This window comes from Spermophilus citellus, assembly GCF_964194105.1.
Source record: "Spermophilus citellus genome assembly, chromosome: 16".
NCBI classification, from domain to species: domain Eukaryota; kingdom Metazoa; phylum Chordata; class Mammalia; order Rodentia; family Sciuridae; genus Spermophilus; species Spermophilus citellus.
The window spans coordinates 66,348,615-66,375,339 of record NC_138196.1 but is presented as its reverse complement, the minus strand read 5'-3'; the positions used below and the strand labels follow the sequence as shown (position 1 = coordinate 66,375,339).

The window sequence follows — 26,725 nt, the reverse complement described above, 5'->3', positions numbered from 1 at the left end:
TTGAAATTGGCCTGTTTAATATGAATTGTAATGCATTCTTCTGTCATATATAACAAATTAGAATAAAAAATAAATAAATTACTGTATTTATTTAAAAAGAAAGAAGTTGATCTGTTTAAATTTTCTATGTCCTCTTGATTCAATTTGGGTAGGCCATTTGTCTCTAGAAATATATCATTTTTATTTTAATTTGTTATATATGATAACAGAATGCATTACAATTCATATTACACATATAGAGCACAATTTTTCATATCTCTGGTTGTACACTGATTTTCTATTTTATTAGAGTATAGATTTTTCAAAGTAGCTTCTGATTATGGTCTGTATTTCAGTGATGTTCATGGTGATATTAATTTTATTTACTTATTTAAAGAACCGACTTGTTGTTTTGTCAATTTTTAATTGCTTTTTTGTTGTTGTTGCTTCAATTTCATTAATTTAGGCTCTGATTTTAATATTTCCTGTCTTCTACTGCTTAGGGTGTTGATTTGTTCCTCTTTTTCTAGGGCTTTGAGATGTAAAGTTAGGCTATTTATTTAGTGAATTTGTATTCTTTTTTTATGAATGATGTCAATGCAATGAACATTCCTATTAGAATTGCCTTCAAAGTGTCCCAGAAATTTTGATATGCTGTGTCACTATTCTCATTTATCTCTAAGTATTTTTTTAGTTCATCCCTGATTTCTTCAGCTATCCATTGGTCATTCAATAGTATACCAGTTAGTTTCCAGGAGTTACAGTAGCTTATTCTTTTATTTTAACATTGATTTCTAAATTTATTTTATTATGATCTGATAAAATGCAAGGTATTAGCTCTATTTTTTTGTATTTGCTTAGAGTTGCTTTTTGGTCTAATATATGGTCTGTTTTAGAGAAGGATTCATGTGCTGCTGAGAAGAAAATGTATTAAGTCATTGATAAATGAAATTTTTATATGTCTGTTAAATCTAAATTAGTAATTATATTTTTAGTTCTATACCTTTTTTATTATTTTTTGCTTTGAAGATCTATCAATTGGTGAGAGAGCCATGTTGAAGTCACCTGATATTATTGTATTGTGAATTATCTGATTCTTGAGATTGTGAAGAGTCTATTTTATATATAGATACTCCATATTTTGTGGTGTAAATATTTACAATTGTTATGTCTTCTTAATGTACAGTTCCCTTAAGCAGTATGAAATGGCCTTCCTTTTCACTTCTGATTAATTTTGACTTGAAGTGGACTTTGTCAGATATAAGGATAGAAACCCTGCTTGTTTATGAGGTCCACATGAATGGTAAGTTTTTTTCCATACTTTTACCTTCAGTCTGTGGATGTCTTTGCCTGTAAGGAAAGTCTCTTGGAGACAACATATTGTTGGGTCATGTTTTTTAATCCAATGTGCTAGTCTATGTCTTTTTATTGATGAGCTTAGGACATTTACATTCAATGTTATTATTGAGATATTATTTTTATTCCCTGTCAATTTGAATTATTTCTGGTTTTTAATTTGAATTAGTTGCTCTTTTCCTTAACTGTTCTTCTTGCATAGTTCCTCCCTTTGCTGGTTTTTAGTTTTATTTTGAATTTATTCTTCATGAACTATTTTGTTGAGAATGTTTTGTCGGGCAGAGTTTTTAGTTGTGAATTCTTTTAACTTTTGTTTATCATGGAAGGTTTTTATTTCATCATCAATGTGAAGCTTAATTTTGCAGGGTCTAGTATTCTTAACTGGAATTAATTTTCTTTCAGAGCTTGGTATAAATTATTCCAAGACCTCCTAGCTTTGAGGGTCTGGGTTGAAAAATCAATTGAGATCTGACTTGGTTTCCCTCTACATGTGACTTGTCTTTTTTTCCTCCTCTGGCAGCCTTTATAATTCTATCCTTATTCTGTATGTTAGGCATATTCATAATAATATGCCTTGGTGTGAGTCTGTTGTAATTTTGTATAGTTGGGGTCCTGTATGCTTCCTGTATTTGATTTTTTATTTCATTCCTAAAGTTTCAGAAAATTTCAGATATTATTCCATTGAAAAGATTATGCATTCTTTTGGGTTGTACCTCTGAGCCTTTGTCTATCCTGATAAATCTTAAATTTGGTCTTTTCAGGTTATCCCATATTTCTTGGAAGTTCTGTTCATAATCTCTTAACATATTTTCTCTGTGGTCAACTTTATTTTCAAGATTATGTATTTTGTCTTCATTGCCTGAGATTCTTTCTTCTAAGTGGACTAGTCCTCTGGTGATACTTTCCAATGAATGGTTTATTTGGTTTATTGTTTCCTTCATTTTGAGGATTTCTGCTTGTTGTTTTTGTTTTGTTTTGCTTTGTTTTGTTTTTTCATTTTTTTTTTCAGAATATTACTTTTTTAAGTCATCTTTTTCTTCCTGTATTTTCTCCTTTACATCATCCTTTCCCTTGCAGATCAATTTTACTATCAACATTCTAAACTCCTTCTCTGGTATTTCTTCCACTGAGATGTCAATGGATTTTGCTTTTGATGTATTTTGGTTTGTTTCAGGTGATTCATTCCCTTGCTTTTTCATGTTGTTTGTATGTCTACTCATCTAACAGTTGGTTTTGAGGCAGTAGAGTTTCTATCTTATGGATTTATGTTGCTAAAAGTTTCCAGTACCTCACTGTTTAGGGAAAGACTGATAATAAAAACCATTGATGCAAACAACTTATAGCATTAAACCAAATATGAAATCTACAATGTCAATTGTTACAATAATCAGAAACGATATGATCAGTTATTGCCCACAGCAAAAACAGTAAGTTTATAAAAGGATTTACAATTTCAGGTGGTGACCAGGGATAGAACAGAAGTGATATAGGATATGAAGTCTTAGACAGAGGATAATAAAAAATAGAAGTAAAATATTTAAAAGAAGAGTGAAAGAGAGAACATAGAGAATGGCTATTAGCAGAGGAAAACAGAGTTGAGGGAAACTGATAAGTGAGAGAATACATGCATAAAAGTCTTAGGCAATGAAAACAAAAAAAGAAATAAGATTATAAGACCAAAATTGATAAATACTAATCAAACATCTTGGTCTTCAAAATGTTTATCCATGAAAAATACCTGTCTTCAAATAAAATGGTACAAATGAGAAAAATAAAAATATATGAATGTGTATAAGTATTCATTTAAAGATAGAGTTTTTCAGAGGAAAGAAGTGATGAGATGGTAGGAAAGGGTTTGTAGATTCAAGAGGTGAATAGAGCAAATGCAGAGGTGACATAGGATGTGTTTATAAGGGGAGGACCAAAAAAACAGAAGGAAAAGAAATAAAGGATGAGAGAGAGAGAGAGCAACAGTGTTTGGCTGTTAGCAAGTAAAAAGAGAGAAGTAGGAACAAAGGAAAACAGAATTGTGAGAAGACAATAGAAAATCAACCCAAAATATACTAATCAAAAACCCAATTCTCAAAAAAAAAAAAGAAGCACGAAAAAATAACTACCTTCAAAAAATGCTAAAACTGAAAGACCAGAAACAAACATGCCCATTATGTATCAATCAGTACACATGTAAAAACAACAAAAACAAAATAACAGAATAGTCAATGAGACCATTTGCCCACTGTCTATGCCAAAGTGCCTTTCTGTTTCTCGACTTCCCTTCTCAGCAGGATGGTGGGAGGAGCTGTGGAAAATGTTCTCAGCCTGGCTTCCTGGGTATTGTCTTTGGGTTCTGGTGAGATGGGTTGCTGCAAGTGAAGCTCCCAGGGGTGGGCTTTGGTCTGGTATTGCCCCTGGTGTTTTATTATGTGGGGAGTTTTCATTAATGAATCAACATACTTCTACCACTACTCCCTCCAAGGCACCACTTGTGGGACTGGGGAGTTGGTCCTTCACTGGTTCTGTTGTTTGGGGATACTGCCCTGTTTTGGCTTCTCAAGACTGTTTCTGAGCACTGAGCTCAGTCATTCTGCCCTATTCGGTTTCTTCCTGCTACTTGTCCTGCTAGCTGCTGGGTTCAATGGAAGGAGGGAATGAGGAGCCCACTTTCCCTGCCCTCTCTGATCTGTATTACCCCCAAGCAAAATGGTCTCTGTGCCAGAGATTCTCTTGATTTGTTAGGTTCACTTTAATTCTCGTGGTTGGCATCTGCCCAATTCATGTATTAGTTTCATCCCCAAACTCACAGATCTAAGTTCTGGGTTCTGAGTCCATACCAGTCTCGTGGAGGTATTTCCAACTTGGGCTCCCTGTAGAGGGCTGGCAGATGATGACTTTCCCTCACCAGTTTGTTGGGACTGATAGCACCTGGGTCAGCCCAGGGGGTGCTGCCCTTTGGTCCCTGGATTCCCCAAGCCAAGATTTTCCCAGCACTTTCAATCATTTCCACCCTGGTATGTTTTCTCCTCTTCCACCTGGATCAGCTCCAGTTCTATTCCTTGGCCTAATCTGATGTTGTACCCTGAATTTTCCAGTCTTCAAGGCTCTCTGTCCAATATTGAATATCAGTGGAGTGTTTCTGCTTCTGTTTTTGTTTTTTCACTTACCTCCCAAAGAAGTAGTTTCCCTTCTGTTTGAGTCCCAAGTTATAGAGCTGTGAGAAAAGCCACATCTCACTAATCCACCATCTTGCTTTCCTCCAGATAATAGATTTCATTTAGAGATACAAATGTGGGTATCATTACAATACAGACAGAACTTAAAGCCCTGTCAGCAGGTAAGATTATCAAGAGAAGGGAGCATAACTACAGGCAAGAAGACAATTAAGGCCTTACCATAAGAATCTTCCAAAATAAGAGATTGAAAAGTAAGATAAACCCATTCTCAAGATTGAGGAGTTTGGGCTGGGGTTGTAGCTCAGTGGTAGAGTGCTTGCCTAGCATGCGTGAGGCACTGGGTTCAATTCTCAGCACCGCATATAAATAAAGTTCCATTAGCAAATAAAAAATATTTAAAAAAAAAGAAAATGCAGATCTCAAATTAAAAAAAAAAAGATTGAGGAATTTGCAATGAAAGAGATAGATATAAAAAGAGATCCTGGAAGCCAAATAATGAAAGTATAAAAGGAGAACACAGAGCCAATTGCAACCAAATCTACTGAGAGCTCAGATAACATGAAGACTAAGAATTACCATGATAAGCTTATGTTATTAAATGAATAGTATAAAATCTGAGAAGATAGAGCATATTAATTGTTTTTAGTTATTTGTCATTTGGTATAAATTAAAACCATCAGAGAGAATTTGAAAATAAACCAGAAGAGATTGTCCAAAAAGAATGGGTTCAACCATGGTTAACCAGATCTCACAGCCAGCAATGCCACTGGAATCTAATAACATTCTTCTCTAGGATTCAGACCTTGAACAATTCACTCACTCTCACTAGGTCCATTTATTTTCACTTCCAAAATAAGGAGAGGAATTGTATGAGCCCTCACATCCCTGCCCCTCAATATTTTTATGATTTAAACATAACACCCATAATCCTACCTCCCCCACAAATTAATTTCTTTCTTTAAATATCATCTTCTATTTCTTGTTAAAATACATAAAATGTGTGCATGCATAAAATGTATGGTTGCATAAAATACACATATCATACACATAAGTGCACCGCTTTTAAAAACAAGAATTACATGTGTGCATTGTTATTCCCTTGGTATGTTAAGTAAGCAAAGAAAACGAGGCAGGAGAAATGTGTCTGACAGGCTCATTTCTTTTGCCTATCATCTGTTCACCTTCAGATGATATACAACTTCTGAATTATGATAAAATATATTAAATTTTCCAGGGCTACAAACTTACTAACAAGAAAATATGGCTTATTTATTTCTCTGTGAATAAATTGAGCTTTCTCAGATGCCTCCAGCTTTGGTTAGTAAATAAAGAAAAATACCTAATATTAGTTTGAAATAGCAAATTTAATCCATACAATACTTTATATAGTCAATGGGGGTGCACATTCAATGTCACTTATAGCTTTTTTTTTTTTGAGTAAAGTATGAATCCTTAGTGTTTTGGCAATCCCCAATCCTTCTCTCCAAGAGGGCACTTAGTAGGAAGCTGTATGCATGGTTCATGAGATGTCTTGGTAGCAAGAAAGTGATGGTCTCTTCAGATCATCAAGATATTATTTTGCATCTTTGCTGGTCATGAACCATTTTGCATCCAACCTGAATGCCAGTCGCAAAGCCAGTCCTGGGCAATTCTAAATATGAAACACATGAGTGTTGATGTCCAGGTTAGGGACCTTTCTCACTATTAGCTGCCAAAATGTGCAACTAGTTAATCATTTATACTTCCTCTGTCTCAGTTTGGTGGAGCCAAGTAACCCCACATGATGATTTAGCCTGACCCTACTCTCACTGGAGCTGAAGAGTCCCTCTGAGGTCTAACTGTGTCTCCCACACAGTTCTAGTCAATGTGGTCTACCTGTATCCCTTGATTATTGCAATACCTTTTCCCTGTCATGATATGAACAACTCCATCTGGCAAGTTATCCCACCAAGTTCTTGGCCAAAGTGTAAAACCCTTGATCAGGATCAGATAGGAAATTTGAGGTCCCATTCATGCTACTTACGGATTGAGGTTAATTCAAGGGACTTTTATTCAGGACCTCTCTCTGCCTAATCTTGCTGCCTTACTGAACTCTGTAGCTATTTCCAGAGTCCTAAAAAAATGATCTGAAGCAGAAGCCATTGTACCCTCTGTCTACTTTCAAAAGGATTTTTATTTTTTTTATTTTTTATTTTTTTTTTACAGGTTTTTAAAATAATTTTTATTTTTTAAAAGTAAATTGTACATTACAGGGGAAAAAAAACACAAGCAAAGAACAAAGTCATCCACTCACAAGAAGCTTAGTTGGACGTGTCCCTCTAGGTTGTGTGCATATATACACAATATCCCATTTTGTGTGATTGAGATTGTGGTGTGTATTATGCTTTTCCACACATCATGAATATTCACCAATTCAAAATCCTGAAGCTACATGAGTATTTTTTGATAACCAAGAATACACCAACTCAATCTGTTATCCTTTCTTGGGGACAAAAATTTCACTGAAGACAGAAATGGCAACAGGCCTCTAGATAGACATATTGGCAGAGTTACAACTAAAACAATTCATTCCCTTAATGCTCAATGTAAAATGAAACAGCAACAGAATACACCAAGATTGTTAATCATTAACAGATTTCTACTACTAAAATATTAGCAAGAATGCATGTTCCCAGTGAATTAAAATATTCCTATAGTACAGCCAGAAGATGCACACACACCAGTGGCTCACATCAAAATGTAAATCTTTTGAGCACTTGCTTCCATCTTTCTGTGTGTCTCCCTGTGCCCCTCTGCTGCCAGCCTAATGAACAAGTCCTGATACACAATGCCCAGAGATAAAACAATTCCATGTCCAAGATGCATCTTTTCTATCAATTATAACAAAAAGATATTTACAAGTTGGCTAATTCACTAGCACTACTTTTTATGATTCACTGTCACCTCAAGCATCTAGAAAGCTTAAATATTGTGAAATGAAGTATGAACTTTGTGCACAAAAACACAATTTACCAAAAACGTACATATAGATATATGGTTATAATCTAAACCTGTCTTCCAAATATGGAGACTTTAGCAAAGAGCACTTCCCCTCCCGCTTCCTCTTCTCCCTCTTCACCACTCCAGTGACTAAATTCAGGACTATCCCTAGCTCCAAGAGCTGGATTAACAAGGGTCACTCACAGAAGACAGTTCTTTCTAAAAGCTAACAAAGGACATTTATATAGGGATTATTTTGCTATTGTTAACAAACTCTGGGCATTAGGACTTATCCTTTAATACCCAGCAAGATTAACTAAAATACACATATAACAATGGCTAGACAATCTGAACTAATCTAAAGGGCATCCATTGCTTCTCTATGCATACTTTCTCCTTCCCCTACCCCCGACCCAGTGACCCTTCAACCTACCCTCCAAGACATCAAGTTCAACAATTCCATTCCCCTAAATGGCAACCATTCCTAAGTAGTAACAAAACATACTTAAAGGGCATTACTTTAGCTCTCTACTTTTCCCATGTGTTGTGCACTTTTCAACATCTAGAAACACTAGATGTTCCCAACAAGGACTTAAGTTTCCAACTATACATACAGTAGCACTGAATAAACTGCAACACTTACTTAACAAAGGCTATACTTTGAAGCAAAACTCCCCCCCACACCCCTTTTTTTAAAGGCTAGAATTTGAAAGTGTCTTAAGGGCTTTATACCAGTGTATTTTCTGTGAAGCAGAATTGACCATTGTCCCTTATATTTGTGGGTTTTGTTTTACTATTCTGTGTAAATAGTGTATATAAAGGACAAATGAGTCCTAATTTACATCTAGTCTATCTAGATGCTAAAGAGGTTGCCAGTATATGACAAAAGTAGAGTTAGTAAACTAACACACCGAGTACATGTTGTTAAATTCATAGGAAAGACTGTAATTAAAACCACTTAGAAAGTGAAATTTGTTAAAAGTCATCTCTAAGCATTACAGATGCATATACTGACCCATTGGTTGATAAGACTAGAAGGGGAAGGGTTCTAGGCCAGAATGTTACTGTTTGGAAGACACTTTCAAATTCTAGCCTTCAAAAGGATTTTTAACAAAGTTTTTCTGCCCCATCTTGACCCTAAAGAGAAGTTAAATAAACTCTGATTGCATGATCCCTTTACCTCTTTCTCCTTTCATGTGTGAATTCTCCTTGGGGACCAGTGCATCTTGCATTGGTTAGCCCTCCTTCCTTCTGTTTGAAATGGTCGGGTAGACTACGTCTGTTCTTTATATGATAAAAAAGTCAGTAAACAAATTTACAAATACTCTTCTCCACAAAATCTGGATGTCAGGACTATTTTGTTGTTGCATAAATTCTACTTTGTGAGCCAAATGATGACTCTTTCTCTGCATTTTCACTCTAACAGTGTTAAATTCCATTCCTGCCACCCATGGCCAGGCAGTGAATACTCAGTTTAATGGGGGAGAAAATTCTATGGAGAATTGGAGAAGTGAAAAATACCACAATGTCTTTCAAAGACTACTCCTGTTGCAAAAGAAAAAAATATGAATTTTCCTTTATGTTACTCAGCTTTTTGTCACTGTGACTAAAATTCCCAACAAGAACAACTTAGAGGAGGAAAAGTTTATTCTGAGACTCAGGGTGTCAGAGGTCTCAGTCCACAGACAGCTGACTCCATTGCTTTGGGGCCAAGGTGAGGCAGAAGGGCAAGGGCCAGAAAAGATGCTCACCTGATGGCAGCCAGGAAGAGAGAGAATGAGGGAAGAGGTAAGGGGTTACAGGAAAGATGAACCCTTCCAGGGCACACCCCAGTAACCCACCTCTTCTGACACACCCCACCTACTTACCATCGCCACCCAGTCAGTCCATTCAAACTAGGAACGGACTGATTAGGTTACATCTTTCATAGTCCAATCATTTCACTTCTGAACTGTATAAAATCATTTCACATTTTTGCCATATAAAACCCAAAGCTTTGGGGAGAAACCCCTCATATCCAAATCATAACACCCTTTTAAAAAAGCCTATATAATATTTCAAAAAGTATTCAAGAAATGGAGACCGTCTTGTTCCAAATAACTTGAGAACTTCCTCAGGAATTACCAAAGAGTTCAGTGGTTCAAGGATTTTTGATTGAATAATACCACATGGGGGAGCTGTATGTTCTTAGACTCAAAGTTTGATAAAGTACCTATTCATGTGGTGACAATGTGCATTGATTGGCTAGGTTTCTCCCATATGTTTTATACAAAAATGGAATTAATAAACCATTTTTTCACAAAATTATTGTCTCAAAATTGTTCTGTTCATGATGTATTGAAAATATTTTCCTCAGCTTTTGAATTTTTTTAAAAAAATCATAATCATTATTAGAATAGTCTTAAAGTAGAAATTGGGAATATAGCTTTATCATGATTGATATTCTATGTTATATTAAATGTTAGATGTTATCAATTTGTTCTAATGCTCCATTATTTTATTATATACCACTAAGGAAGGAAAACTCCTTGAATTAATGCCATCAATTATAGGACACATCTAAATTTCAGAGATGTTAGAATATGTAAAAATATGCATTTAAGACCGAAATGGGGTAGTAGATTTGCTGGAATCCTTTACTGAATACTTATGACGTGCCAGGCCCTGTGGTCAGTGCTTTTACTAATCAAGAAATCTTATCCTCATATTATAGACATGGTTCCTGAGGTTCACAGAAATTAAATGATCTGCCAAAAATATTTAGAACTAACAGAGCACAGCTAGAATACACACCTAGATCTTAATGACTCGAGAGCCCACACCCTTACCTAGATTTAATGTTAGATTTATCAAACCTTTCTGCTTTTGGCTTAAAATTCTAACTTTTGGTGGTCTTTTATTGATATAGTAACAGTAATTTGTACAATCTTTTAAAAATTATTTTTCGTTGTCAGTTTCTAAATAACTTGTTAGAATATTTAAGTTAATGTACTAATTAATGGTCCATCAGAAAATTCTGTTTTTCTGTCTGGAAATCTTCATAAAGAAGGAAACTTTTTGATGTTTTATAGTATAACACTATTAAAACAAAACTCAATTTAAAAAATATTTTATTATGGAAATCCTCACAAATACACAACAATAAAGACAAAGTATGATTAAGCCCCCCCAAAAAAATATACCACATGGATTGTTGATTAAGAACATTTAAAAGGAAATCTATGTTTACTCTACAGGGAACCAGGGAGGAGGGATACACAGACCCTGCTATGGCTGCTCAGGATGCAATGGTAACTAGATCCAGCCCTCCAACAGGCTCTAAAGAACCTTTGTTCTGATGGTCTGAGCTGATTCTGATGCTCCTTCCTGACTGTGGGTTTCAGGTCCTGTGGGAAGCGTGTCAGCAGAAAACTGGAGAACATAAAACCATGCTACAGATGATCCTGTGCAACAAGAGCTACCAGCAGCTGTGGCTGGGTAATTAGAAATCAGGCTTCTTTACAGCTACTTAACTGATTATATAATACAAAGCAAGTAGTTAGGTAGGAAAATAAGAGAGAGAATGTTGCATAGAAATAGAGAAAAATTTGATATCACAAAGACAAGTATTTTGGATTATAAGTTATACAGATGTGCCTCATTTAATGGCATTACTGAGAAAACAGTTTTCCCCATAATTTTATTTTTCTAATAAATGAATTTTATAACATCAAAATATTGAATCTCTTGAGAATTCTCACTATTTTAGAGCTATATTAGCTATTTGCTACTAAATATGTTGTCTATATGTTGTCTTGAAAAGTGTCTAGTGAACATAGTTTAATCAGCCCATTATGAGTCAGGTTCATTACTGATATCATGATTTATGCAAAAGAGGTAGCATCGTATTGGTTTTAGAGGTAATTCATATTAATTTGCACTTTGAGTTTATCTTAACTATTGTACTTTTCTTTTTCCCCTATTAAAAAATTTTTATGTAAAACACAAAGTCATTAAAATTTTTTAATAGATGACCTACCCTAATTCAGGTCCCATCTTTATATTTTCTAATGTCAATTATATATAAATAGCAATAAGAAGACACCTCCTTGCTTCTAATTTGCTATAAAAAATGGAGAACTAAAAGTTACTTGGGATAAAACCAGATAAGTAAATTCCTGAATAAGAAGCTTAATTGAGCACAATTTTGCTAATAATGCTTATCAAAAGGTGATTCCATATTTCCCAGAATATTCTTTTTTATGCTTATTTTTTAGTTGTAGTTGGACACAATATCTTTAATTAATTTATTTTTTTATGTGGTGCTGAGGATCAAACCCAGGGCCTCACCCGTGCTAGGGGAGTGCTCTACTGCTGAGCCACAACCCCAGTCCTCTCAGAATATTCTTTATAGATCTTACGACCACTGTTTTAATCATCACTCAAAGGATTTTTACAATAATTTTTCATACTTAAGCTCTAGCAAAAAATTTACTGTTGAAATAAGTCTGATTTATTTCTATGTATGTCCTAAACAAATGGCTCATAAATAACGTCTGGTCTTGTGTTTCCTCTGAATTTAAATCAGCAGTGAGTCAGTGAGTCCTACTAGAGATGGCAGTTGTTCCCCAGGAGGACAGAGCAAAAGCAAGTGTTTGAAGATGTATACCAACTCCACTAACTTTTAGAGTATTGTATTTATTTCAAAGCATAGAAATCAATATGACTGATGGTAGTATTTTCAATTATTTTAGAGAAAATACCTTCAGTATGTAAAACAATCTAATCAATATCTATATTTAAGTTTGGAATATTTACAAAATTTCCTTTGAATTACATCAATTTTTTTAAGTTTTCCAGGAATTTCAAAATATTTCTGGGCAAGATGTGGTAGATGCCATTAATGATTGCTATGATGGATACTTTAAGGAGCTGTTGGTGGCAATTGGTAAGTAATAATTTATTGGGTGCATAGCAGAACTTCTATTTCACAACAAATGCTGACTGGCTCTGACCGAATTGAAGCTCTTTATTGAGTCATTTTCCCCCTGAATGCAACTATTTAAAGGGGTTGTGAACTCTGTAGAAGGAAAGTATATCAGATACTGATACAGGGTACTAAGCTGGAGGCCTAATGACATTAATAAACTGACATCTTCCCCTAAAGGCTGGTTCAGGTTTCATACTGGGAAGCAGAATTATCTGATGTTTTCTATCAGGAATGACGGTTTTCATACTGTAAAGTTCATTTTCTATTTATTGACTTCCATTCCTTTGTCCAAGAGCAGATAAATTCTAGCAATGTGGCTTCCTTTCCTCCCAGAAGGAAGAGGGGTTTGTTGTTGTTGTTGTTCTTTTGTTTTGGAGGTATTTTTGTTTGTTTTGGGGGACCATGAGTGTGTGAGAGAGAAAGAGAGACTTTCTAGTATATTCATCTTTAGGAGTCAATCCTACCATAAAAGAGACTTACCAAGTTGTTACTTAGTAGTGAATTCTACAGGTTACTATGAGAGAGGCACACCTTCCAGGCTTTCCTAAGGAATGAGATCCCCATAGAAGAAAAAACAATGGTAGTCATTTGTAAAGCTACTATGGAACTACTCACGCTTTATCTTGTGCTGCACTTGAACTTGAGAACACCCAATCCCAGATCTATAAATGAAAAGTCATTGTGAAATATTCCCCCAGTAGTTATTTATCTAGTGAGCACTTGGATAATTGTTGAATAAGTGAATATTGAGATTTCCATCCTTGTCTTGGTCCAGTTTTTAGAGGGGATGCTTTCAGTTTTTCTCCATTTAGGATGATATTGGCCTTGGGCTTAGCATAGTTTACAAGGTTGAGATATCCCTGCACCCAGCCATCGCAGTCTAGCAGCGACTCCAGAGTAATCACAAAGGTCTATGAGTGTAGCTTAGTGGGACAGTACTTGCGTAGCATGCCTGATACCCTGATGCCATTCCTAGCACTTTGAGGGAAAAAAATGATTATCAGGTTCACTTTTCTTCAAAGTAAAAATAATAAAAGATAAGGTTATGTTCTCACAATCGAAAACAATTACTTGAATTAATTTGTTATGATGATTTTATTTTGGCTAGAAGTTATAGTCTCATACATTATTCACTTATGTATTAGTCTATTATTCAAATAAATAATACTGAATGGCTAAAATCAACAGTGTACATTCATCAGGCTCTAGGTCTTCCAAAACTATGACCATTTCAATTTGATGACATGTAAACTGGCCAGACCTGTTATCATCTTTACTGTTTCTTCTTAAAAGACTTTGATATACAATCAATCAACAAATATATGAAAAAATATTCAACATCTCTAGTAATTAGAGAAATGAAAATTCAAACTACTCTAAAATTTCATCTCATTCAAGTCAGAATGGCAGTTATCAAGAATACAAGCAATAGTAAGTGTTGGTGAGGATGTAGGTAAAAGGCACATTCATACATTGCTGGTAGGACTGTAAATTGGAGCAACCAATTTGGAAAGCAGTATGGAGGTTCCTTAGAAAACTTGGAATGGAACCACCTTTTGACTCAACTATCCCACTCCTGGGTCTATACCCTAAAGACTTGAAAACAGCATACTACAGTGACACAGGCTCTTCAGTGTTTATAGCAGCACAATTCACAATTGTTTAACTGTGGAAGCAACCTAGATGCCCTTCAATCTCAAAAAATCCAGGGGCCGAATGTTTTCTCTGATAAGTTGATGCTAATCCATATGGAGGAGCATGGGATGAGTTGAGGAACTTTGGATGTGGCAAAGGGGAGGGGAAGAGGAGGCAAAGGCTAAGAAAAATGATGGAATGAGATGGATACCATTACCCTAGGTACATGTATGATTGCACAAATAGTGTGACTCTACTTCATGCACAACCAGAGAAGTGAAAAATTCTGTTCCATTTGTGTACAATGAATCAAAGAGCTTTGTACTGTCATGTATAATTGATTAGAACTAATAAATAAATAAATAAATAAATAAGACTTCAGAGCTTCCTAGGAATCTATAAGGAATATGTTTGAAGCATCTTAATGAGAAACCACGTGGACCATAACTATAATTTACTTTGAAAAATCATATAAATGCATAGCCTTCAGAATGAATCACATGTGGTCTTTGTTACATTAAATCCTTCGATAATAAAAATCAATAATAGTGGTGATAACCTAGGGCTTTTTGAAGCACTGTTTAATTTTCAGTTGAAGAAGATAAATTTTTCTTCATCAGTTAGAGGAAGAAGCTGACCAAGTTCCAAGAGATAGATGAAATGAAAATCTGAATGGATCATTAGAATATTGTTGCTGTATATTTTTTTGATGAGCTATAACATTGCTATTACTCTGTGTGGATACCTATAACACAATGTGAAGATTGTAACATGAAAAAACATGTTCATCTTATTTCATGAATTCTTAAGAAATCATGTCTCTTCACTAACATTACTTTTCTAATTTCTCCCAGTTCTCTGCGTTCGAGACAAACCAGGCTATTTTGCTTATAGATTATATAGTGCAATACATGTAAGTAAGACCTGCATATTTTAAAAATTTCTTCAAATATTGTATCTGTTTTTCTTGATTTTTCTTCCATTATTTAAATATTGACTCATATTTCCCTCTTGTATTTAATACATACATTTCAAAGAAATATGCCCAAGTGAAAATAATGTGCTATACACCAAAAGGAGGACCCATTGTGTAAAAATAATGCTTTCCTCATCAAATTTAGATACCTAAGTAATACTGTTCTTTGGAGTCTCTGTCCTTCATGTTCTTTAGAGTTTCTTGGCATTTAAAGAAAGTGGTAAATCCAAATGCTTTTGTATATATCCATAGACCCGCTACCTCATACTTACACGAGTATAAAACATATGACATCATGACAAAATGTTAAAACATTACAAAATCTCAGCAAGAAAATATCTATAATTTAAAAGTTTAAATTCACAAAATAATGTCAGTGATTATCTTAAAGCAAACAGTATTATTTTTAAAAAATTACTTAGGTAACTAGTAAACAATAAACTTATAATTAAATGGGAATGTTTCATGCTTTAATGTGATATTCAATCACACATCCTTTGTTGCAATCATGTTTGAGGAAAGTAACACTGAAGTGCATCAGGTAGTGTACATTTTATCCATATGTGTATGAAGCATATTTTAAAAAAGAAAGGGTCTCATATATTTCACTCTACATATTTCATAGCCTTGAAAACGTGATGAAAATTATTAAAAATAAGCTGATATTACAATAAGTTTAATAATCAGAGTGTTTTATCTTCAAAGTAATTTTTTACAGGCAAACTTCTTGGAAAAAGACAGTGCACAGGACAGATATGTTAATACCAAGAATATTTAACTGTATATCTCATGCCTGAAGTTTATTTTACTGATGCATGAGGAGAATCTATGCCAGCTCAGAATACAGGTGAAAGATCAATGCTCACAGTCCTCTGCTTCTCTCTGACCCTGTTCCTAGGAGAAATTTGATTTGATTAAAATGAAGCTATTTGACATAACACATTTGGGAATTCTGCAAGGTGATTTCAGCAGGCCCTTTCTCAAAGAACCAACCTCTACAAAAACAAAATAAATCCTTACTTGTAAATGATCCTGGAAAAGTAGAAGCAATTACTCTCAGTCTGATTATGTTCAAATTCAGGGACACTTACTTCAGTGATAACTAAAACTATATCTTTGCTCAGTGTGTTACCAGAGGTGAAAGAAGGTATCTGTATTCACAAATGGTTTGGAGATAAAGAGGAAGGGTGTGTATATTCTAGTAATCAATTTTTTTTTAATACATGAGGACCTCAAGTGTCAAAAAACTCTTTTCACCACCCTTTTCCCCCAAGAACTCTGAAGTATCTACAATTTAAAATAGGAAATTTTGTTAAACATTCATCTTAGTCACCTCTAATTATTAAAAAAAAAATTAGATCTACATCTAAAACATTCACATCAAAAATCAGATTACACTTGGTGGCCACCAGATGTCATCATAACTCCATTTTTCAAAAAATGTCTGACCCCCCCCCGCCCCGCCCCCCCCCCCCCACACATACACCCGCCTTCATGAATGTTTCCAGGGGCTAGTGCAGATGTGGATTTTGTTTTTCATTATTTGAATTTTCACCAGAAAATATTTTAAGTACCTAGAATTCTTAGTTTTACAATATTTCAATAGTGAAAACGCAGTTGCTGTCTCAGACTGGCCAATGCTCATGTGAGTGCAGAATGTATCCCCACCGGGAAGCAGGTTTACCTAGGAAGACCTGTGATCAGATGTGCAGTTCACCCTGCAGAGGGAAGGAGACAGTGTGAAGACTGAAGACTGGGAAAGGCCGGAACTACTACAGAGGGCAGGGGGTCAGAGTCAACGGCATGACCCTGGGGTTAAGGAAGACAGATGGAAGAGGATGGCTCAGTGTGAGAGCACGGGTAGGAAAGTGAAGTCACAGGGCAGCTCTCAGGCTCTGACCTGGAGACTGTGGGGACAGTGACCTGGAGATTGTGGGGACAGTGATGTGTTTACAGTTTGAGGACCACGGGTCAAAGAGCAGATTGCTGCAGAAAGAGATGAGTGGACGTTGGACATGCTGACTTTAAGGTACTGTTTTCTTGTTTTTTCTCCCTTTTCCTGAATCTTTTAGGACTTTGGTTTTCATAATAAAACAGTAATCCGGATACTAATTGCCAGAAGTGAAATAGACCTGCTGACCATAAGGAAATGCTACAAAGAGAGATATGGAAAATCCCTATTTCATGATATCAAAGTAAGTCTCCTACTTTTTGAAACTGAGATAAGAGTTTTCATTTAAATAATTTCATTTACAGTCTAAAAAATTAACTCTTCTGATGGGATTAACTGCTTTCACACTTTAGACAACCTTTAATACATGAAATGAACAGGTTGGAAAGAAAATCCCTTTACCAGACAGAAGATTTTTTTGTCTTTATTTTAAGCAAAATCATTGACACCATCATGTAAAATATTCATCCCCTGTAATTGTGCTGCAAGAGCTAAATTCTGAGGTATGCTCAGATCTAGAAAAATGTATCTTGCAGCAAGACCCCATAATCCTGAAGAAGATTCTTATTTCGTTATCATGGAAGGCAGGGCAGCCAGTCAAGTACCATCAATTGTGATCAGGAGGAATTTAACATTACTTGTTATGTGAAAATCTGCACAGCTTTGTCCTTTTAACCTTTAGAAAGCAAAGAAACCATGATTCAGAAGTAAACAAGCAATTGCTTCATTCTGATCCTTCTGAACTTTACCCTAGGGTTTTTTTTTTTTTTTTTTTTTTTTTTTTGTAAAACCTAGCAAAGAATTATCAGAGTATGTGAGACCCTCTATCTAATTTTCGGAGTGGGGTTGGGGGTTGTGAAAAATAAAATGCTTGGACCTTTCTTCAAACAAAAATCACAAAGACTTTCAAGATGGTAGAGCAGAGAATTAGACCTAGGACACGGTACTGAGAATCTATCTTCATTTATATTTTGCACATAGATAAGCACTGTTATCTGGCTCACGGTGTTTGCCACTGAAATTTCTAATAGTAAGAAACAGCTTTTTAGTTTACTGACAGAGTAAACCAGAAACAACTCAACAACCCAAGATCAAGAAACCACAAAATCCAGAAGATCTTATAAGCCCTTGAGAGCCAAAGTGGTTCTAGAAGTTGATGGAACAATTAAAAGAAATCTTATTCCTCTATCTTTGATAAAACTCTCATTATATCCACCTTCAAAATGCTAAACTCTTTCAGTGATGATAAACATTTCCCACTGAGAAATACATATCACTCATTTTCTAGATGAATAAACTATATCTTATATACTTCTTGTAATTAATCACAGCCATCTTGAAGTCTACTAGTATTTATGATAATTAATGCGACTTTACTATGTGCATATAAAGCAGTGAATCATAAAGACACAATTTTACATAAAAGAACATTAATAGTTGATTTTTAACAAAGTTTAGTTTTATAATATTACTTTTTTTGTTGTTTTGGAAAATTTGGAAACTATGAAAAAAACAAAAAGAAAACAAAAATGCCCTAAATTCTCTACCACAGATAATCTATAATAAAATATTGTGGCAGGTGCTTCTGTGGTCAGAATTCTTGTGTCTCCTCCATAGTGATGGTGTTAGGAGGTTGGGTATTTGGGAGTTGATTAAATAGTAAGGATAAGCCCAGGGATGGGATTAGTGTCCTTATAAAATAGACACAGTGGAGTGTCCCTTCTTCCATGGGAGGTCAGAAAGAGAAGAAGGCTGTCTATGAGAAGCAGGCAGACACCAAATCTCCTGGCACCTAGACCTTGAATTCCCCAGCCTCCAGGACTGTAAGAAATAAATAGCGATTTGCTACCAAAAGGGGATATTTTTATTGAATCATGGTATCCTGGTGTATAAACTGTAAAATACAAAAACTACCTTGCATATTATACATATTATTTTTCAGTTTTCACTAGTATATATAATAGTATCTTGATTATAGTCTTAAATCTCTGTGTTCATTGATAACTGATAATAGATTCCTAAAGATATATTTCTTAAGTTAAAATTACAGCATTCATGAGTATAAATATTTTTAAATCTTTTGAAACACATTATCCATTTGCTTTCCAGACTCTATACTGATCTATAATAATAACAATATCAGGGCACCTCTTTCTAAAGTTGAAGAAAAGATTCCATTTTAATGTAAGTTTATTGTACTTACAAATACACATTAGGGCTCCACTGTCTTCATATAAGCCACATACTATTGACTATAACCATGTTATAATTTTTCAATACCTTTAACTGAGAATAGTTCTCAGAAAATATTGAATCTTTAGATTAAAAGAATAAATAATTTTAGAAAGACTGATGGTCCATGGGTCTCTCATACAGAAATGCAGAAGAATAATGGGTCTTTTTTAGAACAACTATGAGATTTTATTTTATATACATTATGTGTTTTTCTTTACAGAATTTTGCTTCAGGCCACTATGAAAAAGCACTACTTGCTATCTGTGCTGGTGACATGGATGACTACTAAAATAAAGAGAAGGAAGAAAAGGAATCAAAGGGCTATGCATTCCCTTTCATGCGCACATCAAAGGACACTTTCTGCTAAATTCATTATGATTAGCACGATAACAAAACTATAGAATCATATTTCTTTTCTATCATCTTTAAAATTATTCCAAGACAAAAAAATCTACTACTGGAAATATATAATCCTGGATATGCATCTGTATCAATCAACAATTCAGTAAATTATGCATGATGGAATAAGAAAAAACATGCTATTGGAAAATTTTATTTAAGGGTGAACTGTCGACACCCTACAAGAATGTCAGCTAAAGATTGTGGCATGTTTGGAGAGATTAATGAAAATTCAGTATGTCCTCACTATCCTTAGAGAAATTTTCTAGAATCTTGTACAAATGCAATAAAGCTAAAATGAGCGCCTAAAGCAGGCTGTAAAAGAAAAATAAAGATATAAAACAGTAAAATGCACCAAGATACATGCTTATCTGGTTTAGATGTACAAGAAACTTATATGTAGACTTACATGCAAACAGTGTGTTGGGGAGGGGGCTGAGTGTGTGTGTGTGTGTGAATATTTAGTTGTATTTGCAGATACTCTGATAAAGGCAATTTATCTCTAGCTATTTTTTTTAATTTTTGAATCAGTACTTAATCAACTATTTGCCCAAGCAATGCCAGAAAAGGTGGTTCACTGTCTTTATTCCTTAACATCAAAAACTTTTAGAAATTACTACATGCTCTATGCTATCAATGCAGCCTAATTCCTTTTGTCTCTCATGATACAGTAAATTAGGAGTAAAAAGGAGACAATACTCACTGATATCAGATACTGGGAGGACCTCACTGATATGGCAGTCTTGCCAAGAATGAAAGCAGAGGCCAGTACATCTACCACAGAGGACTCCCAGTGCAAACAAAGTAAACCCCAAATCCAATACCAGAAAGCAGAGGTAGTGAAGTAGGTAAGGTAATGAATCTAGATGAATCTGTGGGGGACAACAGAAGTTATTCCTCTGCATGGAACCATTTTCAATAGCCTATGGCTCAGACCCCGTGGATCGGCTTCTGCTGGTCTCAGGGGGAAAAAGTACCTGGCATCTGATAGGGAATGAAATGAAACATTGAAAAAAAAAATGGTACAAACATGAAAAATTTAAGAATAATTAGATTTGTGAGATCACTGTCCAGATTTTAATTTAATACTATGGTAAAAGTATGATGTCATTTTAAATTGGGCTTGATTTCTCTTTTTTAAAAAATCATGATCAGAATTTCAAGCCTCATACAATAATTGTTGAAGGTATTTAGCATACATACTACTTTTGTCAGCTAAAAACCATAAGGAAGAAAATGTTAGAATTCCTTTTTAGAATTTAGATATTTAAAAAAATTGAGGCTGGGGTTGTGGCTCAGGGGTAGAGTTCTCGCCTAGCATGCCTGAGGCACAGGGTTCGATCCTCAGAACCACAAAACATAAAATAAAGACATTGTGTCCTCCTGTAACTCAAAAATAAATATTTTTAAAAATTCCTCACTATGGTATCTTTCTGTAAGTAGTTCAATAGTTATGAAATCTCTATATTGGCTAGATACTACATTTTCTTCCTTAGGTACAACATGCTGTTTTCAAATCAAAAGCAAATCCTAAATTGGGTCTCAGAAGGAGACATTATTCATAAAGACTATGGCAATAGGCATACAGGGGCCACTGGGATGGAAGAAGTGGGCTGACTGCGATAGAAAAGGGGGCTACTGTGACAGAGGGGAAACTCTGACCAGGAGATGTACAGGGACCTCGAAGATCAGTCAGAAAAGGGATTTTTTTCTGATTATAGGGAGGAATAAATAAAATCAGAAAGAATCAGGTATGAGAGAGTAAGATATATACAAAGTATGATTAAATTGTCTATCTGGGAATGGCTTTGATTGATAACTCTTCGTGACAGCTGATCTATACATGGACAGTTGATCAGGAAAATTGATCAGAGAATGCCACCAGGCAGATTTCAGGAGTCAGAGCTAAGGAGTAGCTGTTCATCAGAGGCTCAGTCTGAAGGTGAGTCAAATTCGGGAAACTCTAGGGAGGGAAGAAGCCTAACTAAAATGTGGTGAAGTCCAGTTGTCTAGAAGGCTGGGTGGTGGGGGCGGGTGTTGATCGGTTAACTTATGAAACAAAGAATGGGAATTCGGAAGGTATATCAAGGATTACCTTTGGAAAATTAAAAAAAAAGTCTTGAATTTTATCTAAGTCATATGAGAAAGAGTGGGCCTCACAGAGCCCTTCATAAGTCAAAAGGACACTACAGTAAAGTTTAATATCGTCAGCATCTTCCGTTTTCCCAAGCATTTGTGTTGAATGCCTCATTTAGTTGTTTAAATGCTGACAGAACATTATTGTTTTCATCATCACATAAATCACTTATTGAAATTCTGTGAAAAATTTAGTGTTTGAATTATCCTCATTGGTATTTATTTATGCTTAAATGATACTACATTGGTTATATGATCTTCAAATGCAGAGAAGTTTTCTGGATCTGAAACCGAATAGCAAATATAAAGTCTCTGATTAAGCTAAAAGCATCTCCCATATTTAGCTTGGTGAATAATAATAATTATTATTATTATTATAATTATAATAATAATAAAGCAATATTTAAGAGAATAAAATGAGAATAAAATTGTTTCTGCTGTGCACCCAACCTAAAGAAAAGGAAATAGTAAACATCCATCGAAATTCTGTCTGATCCAGAAACACAATGAAACCAAATATAGAAAGAGGAGAAGTGATCATGCCCTTTCCATGCAATATTGCACTATAGTTTAAGTATAAATTGATTAACAGAGAGGCTAATCATTAGACTGAAAAATACAACTCTGAGTACTAGCACATTAATATCATCAGACTTAAATATTCCACACATTAAAACGTGTCACATCATGAAAATAGCAGAGCAGGCAGCTGCAAGATGTTTTGCAGAAACATCCCAAAAAAGTGAAACAAAAACTAATACAATCAACTTGTCAGACTCCCCCTGCCCCCCAATAAAAGTCAAAGTGTTAACTCTGAGTGAATAGGATTGGTGTTTTAGTCAGCTTGTTCACTACTATAACTAAAAGACCAGATAAGAACAATTTTAAGCAGGGAAAGTTTATTTGGGGACTCACAATTTCAGAGGTCTCAGTCTATAGACAGCTGGCTCCATTCCTCAGGGCTTGAGATGCGGCTGAACATCAATCATGGCAGGAGAGTGTGGCAGGGAGAACCAGCTCACATGATGATCAGGAAGCAGAGAGAGAGATCTCCACTCACCAGATACAAAATATATACCCCAACACCATGCCCCCAATGACCCACCTCCTCTACTCACACCCTGCCCACCTTCAGTTACCACCCAGTTAATCCCATGAGGGGATGATTTCACTGACTGGGTTAAAGCTCTCACACCCCAATCATTTCACTTCTGAATGTTCTTGCTTTTTCTCACATGTGAGCTGTTGGGGGACATCTCCTATCTATCCCATAACAGTAGGAAAACGGTAGCATTATATTTTCCCTTCCCCTACTCTCCCTCCCAGCTCAGTGGCAGTCTTCAAGACAGTAGCCTGTGTTTCCAGGATGGGACCTTGGTCCCATTGCTATGGAATGTGTCTAAACAGCATTCCATTGTCTATTATGTATTTTCATTTGTCAATTGACACCTAGCTTGATTTGGTATCTTGGCTCTTATGAATAATGCTGCAGAAAACATGAGTGCAAATGTCTCTTTGATAGAATTACTTCAATCCTTTGAATATACACAATACTGGGATTGCTGGATCATGTTAGTTCTATTTCTAGTTTTTTGAAAATTTTCCAAACTGGTTTCCATACTGGTTGTACTGGTTTCCATTTTCACCAACAATGTATGAGAGTTCCCAACTCCCTTCATCCTCTCTAGTACTTGCTATTTTTTTTTTTTTATTTTTTCAATATAGCCACCCTAACTGGCATGAGATAACATCTCATTGTGGATTTGATTTGCATTTCCTTCATTATTAGTGATACCCAGTATTTTTTTCATATACCCATTAGCAATTTGTATATCTCCTTTTGAAAAATGTCTATTCAGATCTTTTTCCAATTTTTTGGAAGTCAGATTACTTGGGGATTTTCTTGTTTTGCTTTGTTTAAAGTTCCTTTTATATTGTGGATATTGATCTCTTGTTAGATGAAGAATTTGCAAATATTTTCTCCCATTCTGTTGATTATTTCTTTCTTATACAGAACTTTAGAGTTTGACTTTAATAAAATTTCCTTTGTCACATTTTGCTTTAGTTGTTTTCACAGTCATATCTTCAAAATAAATCTTTGCCCAGACCAATGCAGGCACTTGCAATACTTCCTGTGGGCTTACTGTGAAGAGTCCCAGAATGGTGGAAAACAGATGTCCACCTCAAACTCACTTATTCCAGCATAGAAACTCTTTGAGTTCAGAGAACTATTCCATGTGTAGCACCCGCCCACTTGGGAAAGACATGTGTGATTTAAAGAAATCTGTTTCCCTTACTGTCTGCTCATGTATTTTCTTTTCTGAGGTAAAAGAGATCATTACAGCCTCCAATACCGACTTCTGTGACAGAAATTCTGAGTGAAAGCATTACTACTGGATAGTTGGTTTTCTGTAGAGGGAAAATGAATCCAAATAGCTCCTACTTTATCCTTTTGCGAATATCCTATGCCTAACCTCACTCTTTAGAAACCATTTCTGATTAGTCCTTTTGCCTTTTTAAAATTTACTTTTTAATTTGTTGTTTTTAGATTTACATGACAGTAGAATGTATTTGATTAATTTTTGCTAAAAATCAAAAGGGAAGCTGCCCCATTGGACCCATTTCAAGGAGGTTAGGAATAGTTCCCATCTTTCAAGAAGATTTCAGCTGAAAAAAAAAATAACATTATTCATTGTCTAAAAAGTAGGACGCTAGATTGACTTAGTCATATGGGAAAAAAAATCTTCATGTCTCAATTAGCCCTCATAACTACAAGTAGGGGGGACAGTATGACAATATATTAATATTGTACATCATTGTTTTGAATTCAGATTAAGAGTCAGCAGAAACCACCTTATTTTCTAAGGGTCTTGGTGCTTAGAAATTGTTGTAGTGCTTCTTTTAAATAATGAAAATGGATTTAGCCCAACGAAAGCAAAACCTTCTAACATGGTACATGAAATGATGTGCCAGATCCAGGGAGTCAAGCATTATCCTATCTCCAGAAAAATGTGACACAGGTGTTTCCCAAAGCCAGTGTAAAGTATTTATAAATAATGTCATGCAAAAGAGCAGAATTCAGTAAAACATTGAGGTGGCAGGAGAGAATAGACTTTTTGTTCTATGTTCAAGTTAACAGTCTAGACTAAATATGGGAACTGTGATCTGAGACTGAAGCTAGGGAGAGAAAATTATTATATATAAACTATTCTATATTTTTCACATATCATATAAAATATTATATTATGTACATATGTATATGAAATGTGTAAGTGCGAAAATTCATATGATGCATATAATTCACACAGTGAATAAATATTAAAAGACTTAGTCCATTTTATTTTATTTTTGGTTTTCCAGACATGTATATACAACTAATATAAAGCAAATCATCAGATGTTTTCTTTTAAAGTATCACAAAATTTATACCAAAACTTTCATTTGTAGTTTTAAAAGTAGTTTGTTTACTAGAATGTACCATTTCAATAGCTACCTATCTAAATCATGTACTACCACTTAGGTTAATTGGTAAAAATATATTTCACTTTTTGGGAACTGCAGTCATTTCTTCAAGCCTTAGAAACTTTTTACAAATCTTCACAGTAGAGAGAAAAATATTTTAAATGTAATATTTTTTAGATCTTATAGAATAAAAATTGTTCTTCAGTCACATACAAATTCTTGTACATTCTCAGTCAATCCTCAACATACCTGAGACATAAGCAATTATGCATTATCCAACTACAAAAAGAAACTAAGATTCAGATTTACTAAATGATTTGTCTAAGGGCACTCGTGATAGAACATGACAGGATCGACTGCTTCTCCTTAACTTGTGCTGTGATTTCCATTTTGTCACATACATTTTTATGACAAAAAGCACAAGAATAAAACACGACCCATAAAACTTCTATGGGAATATTTTAAAGTGGTTTTTGCATAGACTTTGTTTTCAGACTTTGTTAAACTTCTCGAAAAAGGTTTCACTCAGTTGTTCAAAGGCCAGAACAACATTGTCATCTTCATTTTCACATAGTTCCCGCAAGGAAACACTGCAAATAGAAAAAAAATATAGAAAGTACCCATTTTAATAACATTGCATACTATAAGGGCATTCCCTGGGTGGGCAGAAGTCAGCAAATCCCTTCACATGACCCAACAATGTTGGCTAAATATGAGAGATAGTGATAAAGGAATAATATTTATTCAAAAAAGCCTTACACATCCATAAATAAATAAATAAATAAATAAAGACAACTCCCATTAGGTTCCTCTACTACTAGGAGTGTTGAAAAGCCACCAAATTCCATGTAAAACTGATCCCTCCTCTCTTCGATAATGCAGCACATTTTCTCTGTAAGTATCTTAAGAGTCATATTTTGTTTTTTCTGCTATTATGCCCAAGATATACTGAAACTCACAGACAACCATCCCTATGGAATGAAAAAAAATGTTTCTTTACATATATGTATGAGAAAATAAGAAAAATGATGGCTCTCTAGGTATATCCCCATCCAAATCCCCTTAAACCTATGAACATGTTGTAGTTACACAGCAAAGTAGAATTATGGCAGCAGATGAATATAAAGTTGCTGATTGTCTGACCTTAAAGGGACTACCATGGATTGCCTAGGAGAGTACCCAGGACTTCCTAGGAGAATACCCTGGATTGCCTAGGAGAGTACCCTGGATTGCCTAGAAGAGTACCCTGGAATTCCTAGGAGAGCACCCAGGATTGCCTAGGAGAGTACCCAGGATTGCCTAGGAAAGTACCCTGGATTGCCTAGAAGAGTACCCTGGATTGCCTAGGAGAGTACCCAGGAAATATCTAGGAGAGTACCCAGGATCATCTAGGTAGGCCTTATGCAATCCAAAGCTACACAGGGGTAGAAGACCTGTGTCAGTGGCACAATGTGGGACTCTACTGACCACTGCTGGTC

General features: G+C 35.0%; 2 protein-coding genes across 2 annotated transcripts in view; one reads left to right on the top strand and one right to left on the bottom strand.

Annotated features, from left to right (window-relative positions):
• ANXA10 (annexin A10) overlaps positions 1-19,539 on the top strand; it is a gene marked incomplete at both ends in the record, with an annotated part of 62,251 nt that extends 42,712 nt beyond the window's left edge. The window contains 6 exons of the mRNA XM_081269670.1: positions 10,721-10,774; positions 10,868-10,961; positions 12,316-12,411; positions 14,943-15,001; positions 17,137-17,259; positions 19,471-19,539. Of these exons, the coding sequence (XP_081125796.1) occupies positions 10,721-10,774; positions 10,868-10,961; positions 12,316-12,411; positions 14,943-15,001; positions 17,137-17,259; positions 19,471-19,539 (495 nt within the window). The remainder of the gene's footprint in view (positions 1-10,720; positions 10,775-10,867; positions 10,962-12,315; positions 12,412-14,942; positions 15,002-17,136; positions 17,260-19,470) is intronic.
• Positions 19,540-25,111: 5,572 nt separating this feature from the next.
• LOC308635169 (putative ATP-dependent RNA helicase DDX60) overlaps positions 25,112-26,725 on the bottom strand; it is an 88,900-nt gene continuing 87,286 nt past the window's right edge. The window contains exon 39 of the mRNA XM_081269441.1: positions 25,112-25,837. Within this exon, the coding sequence (XP_081125567.1) occupies positions 25,738-25,837 (100 nt within the window). The 3' untranslated portion in view covers positions 25,112-25,737. The remainder of the gene's footprint in view (positions 25,838-26,725) is intronic.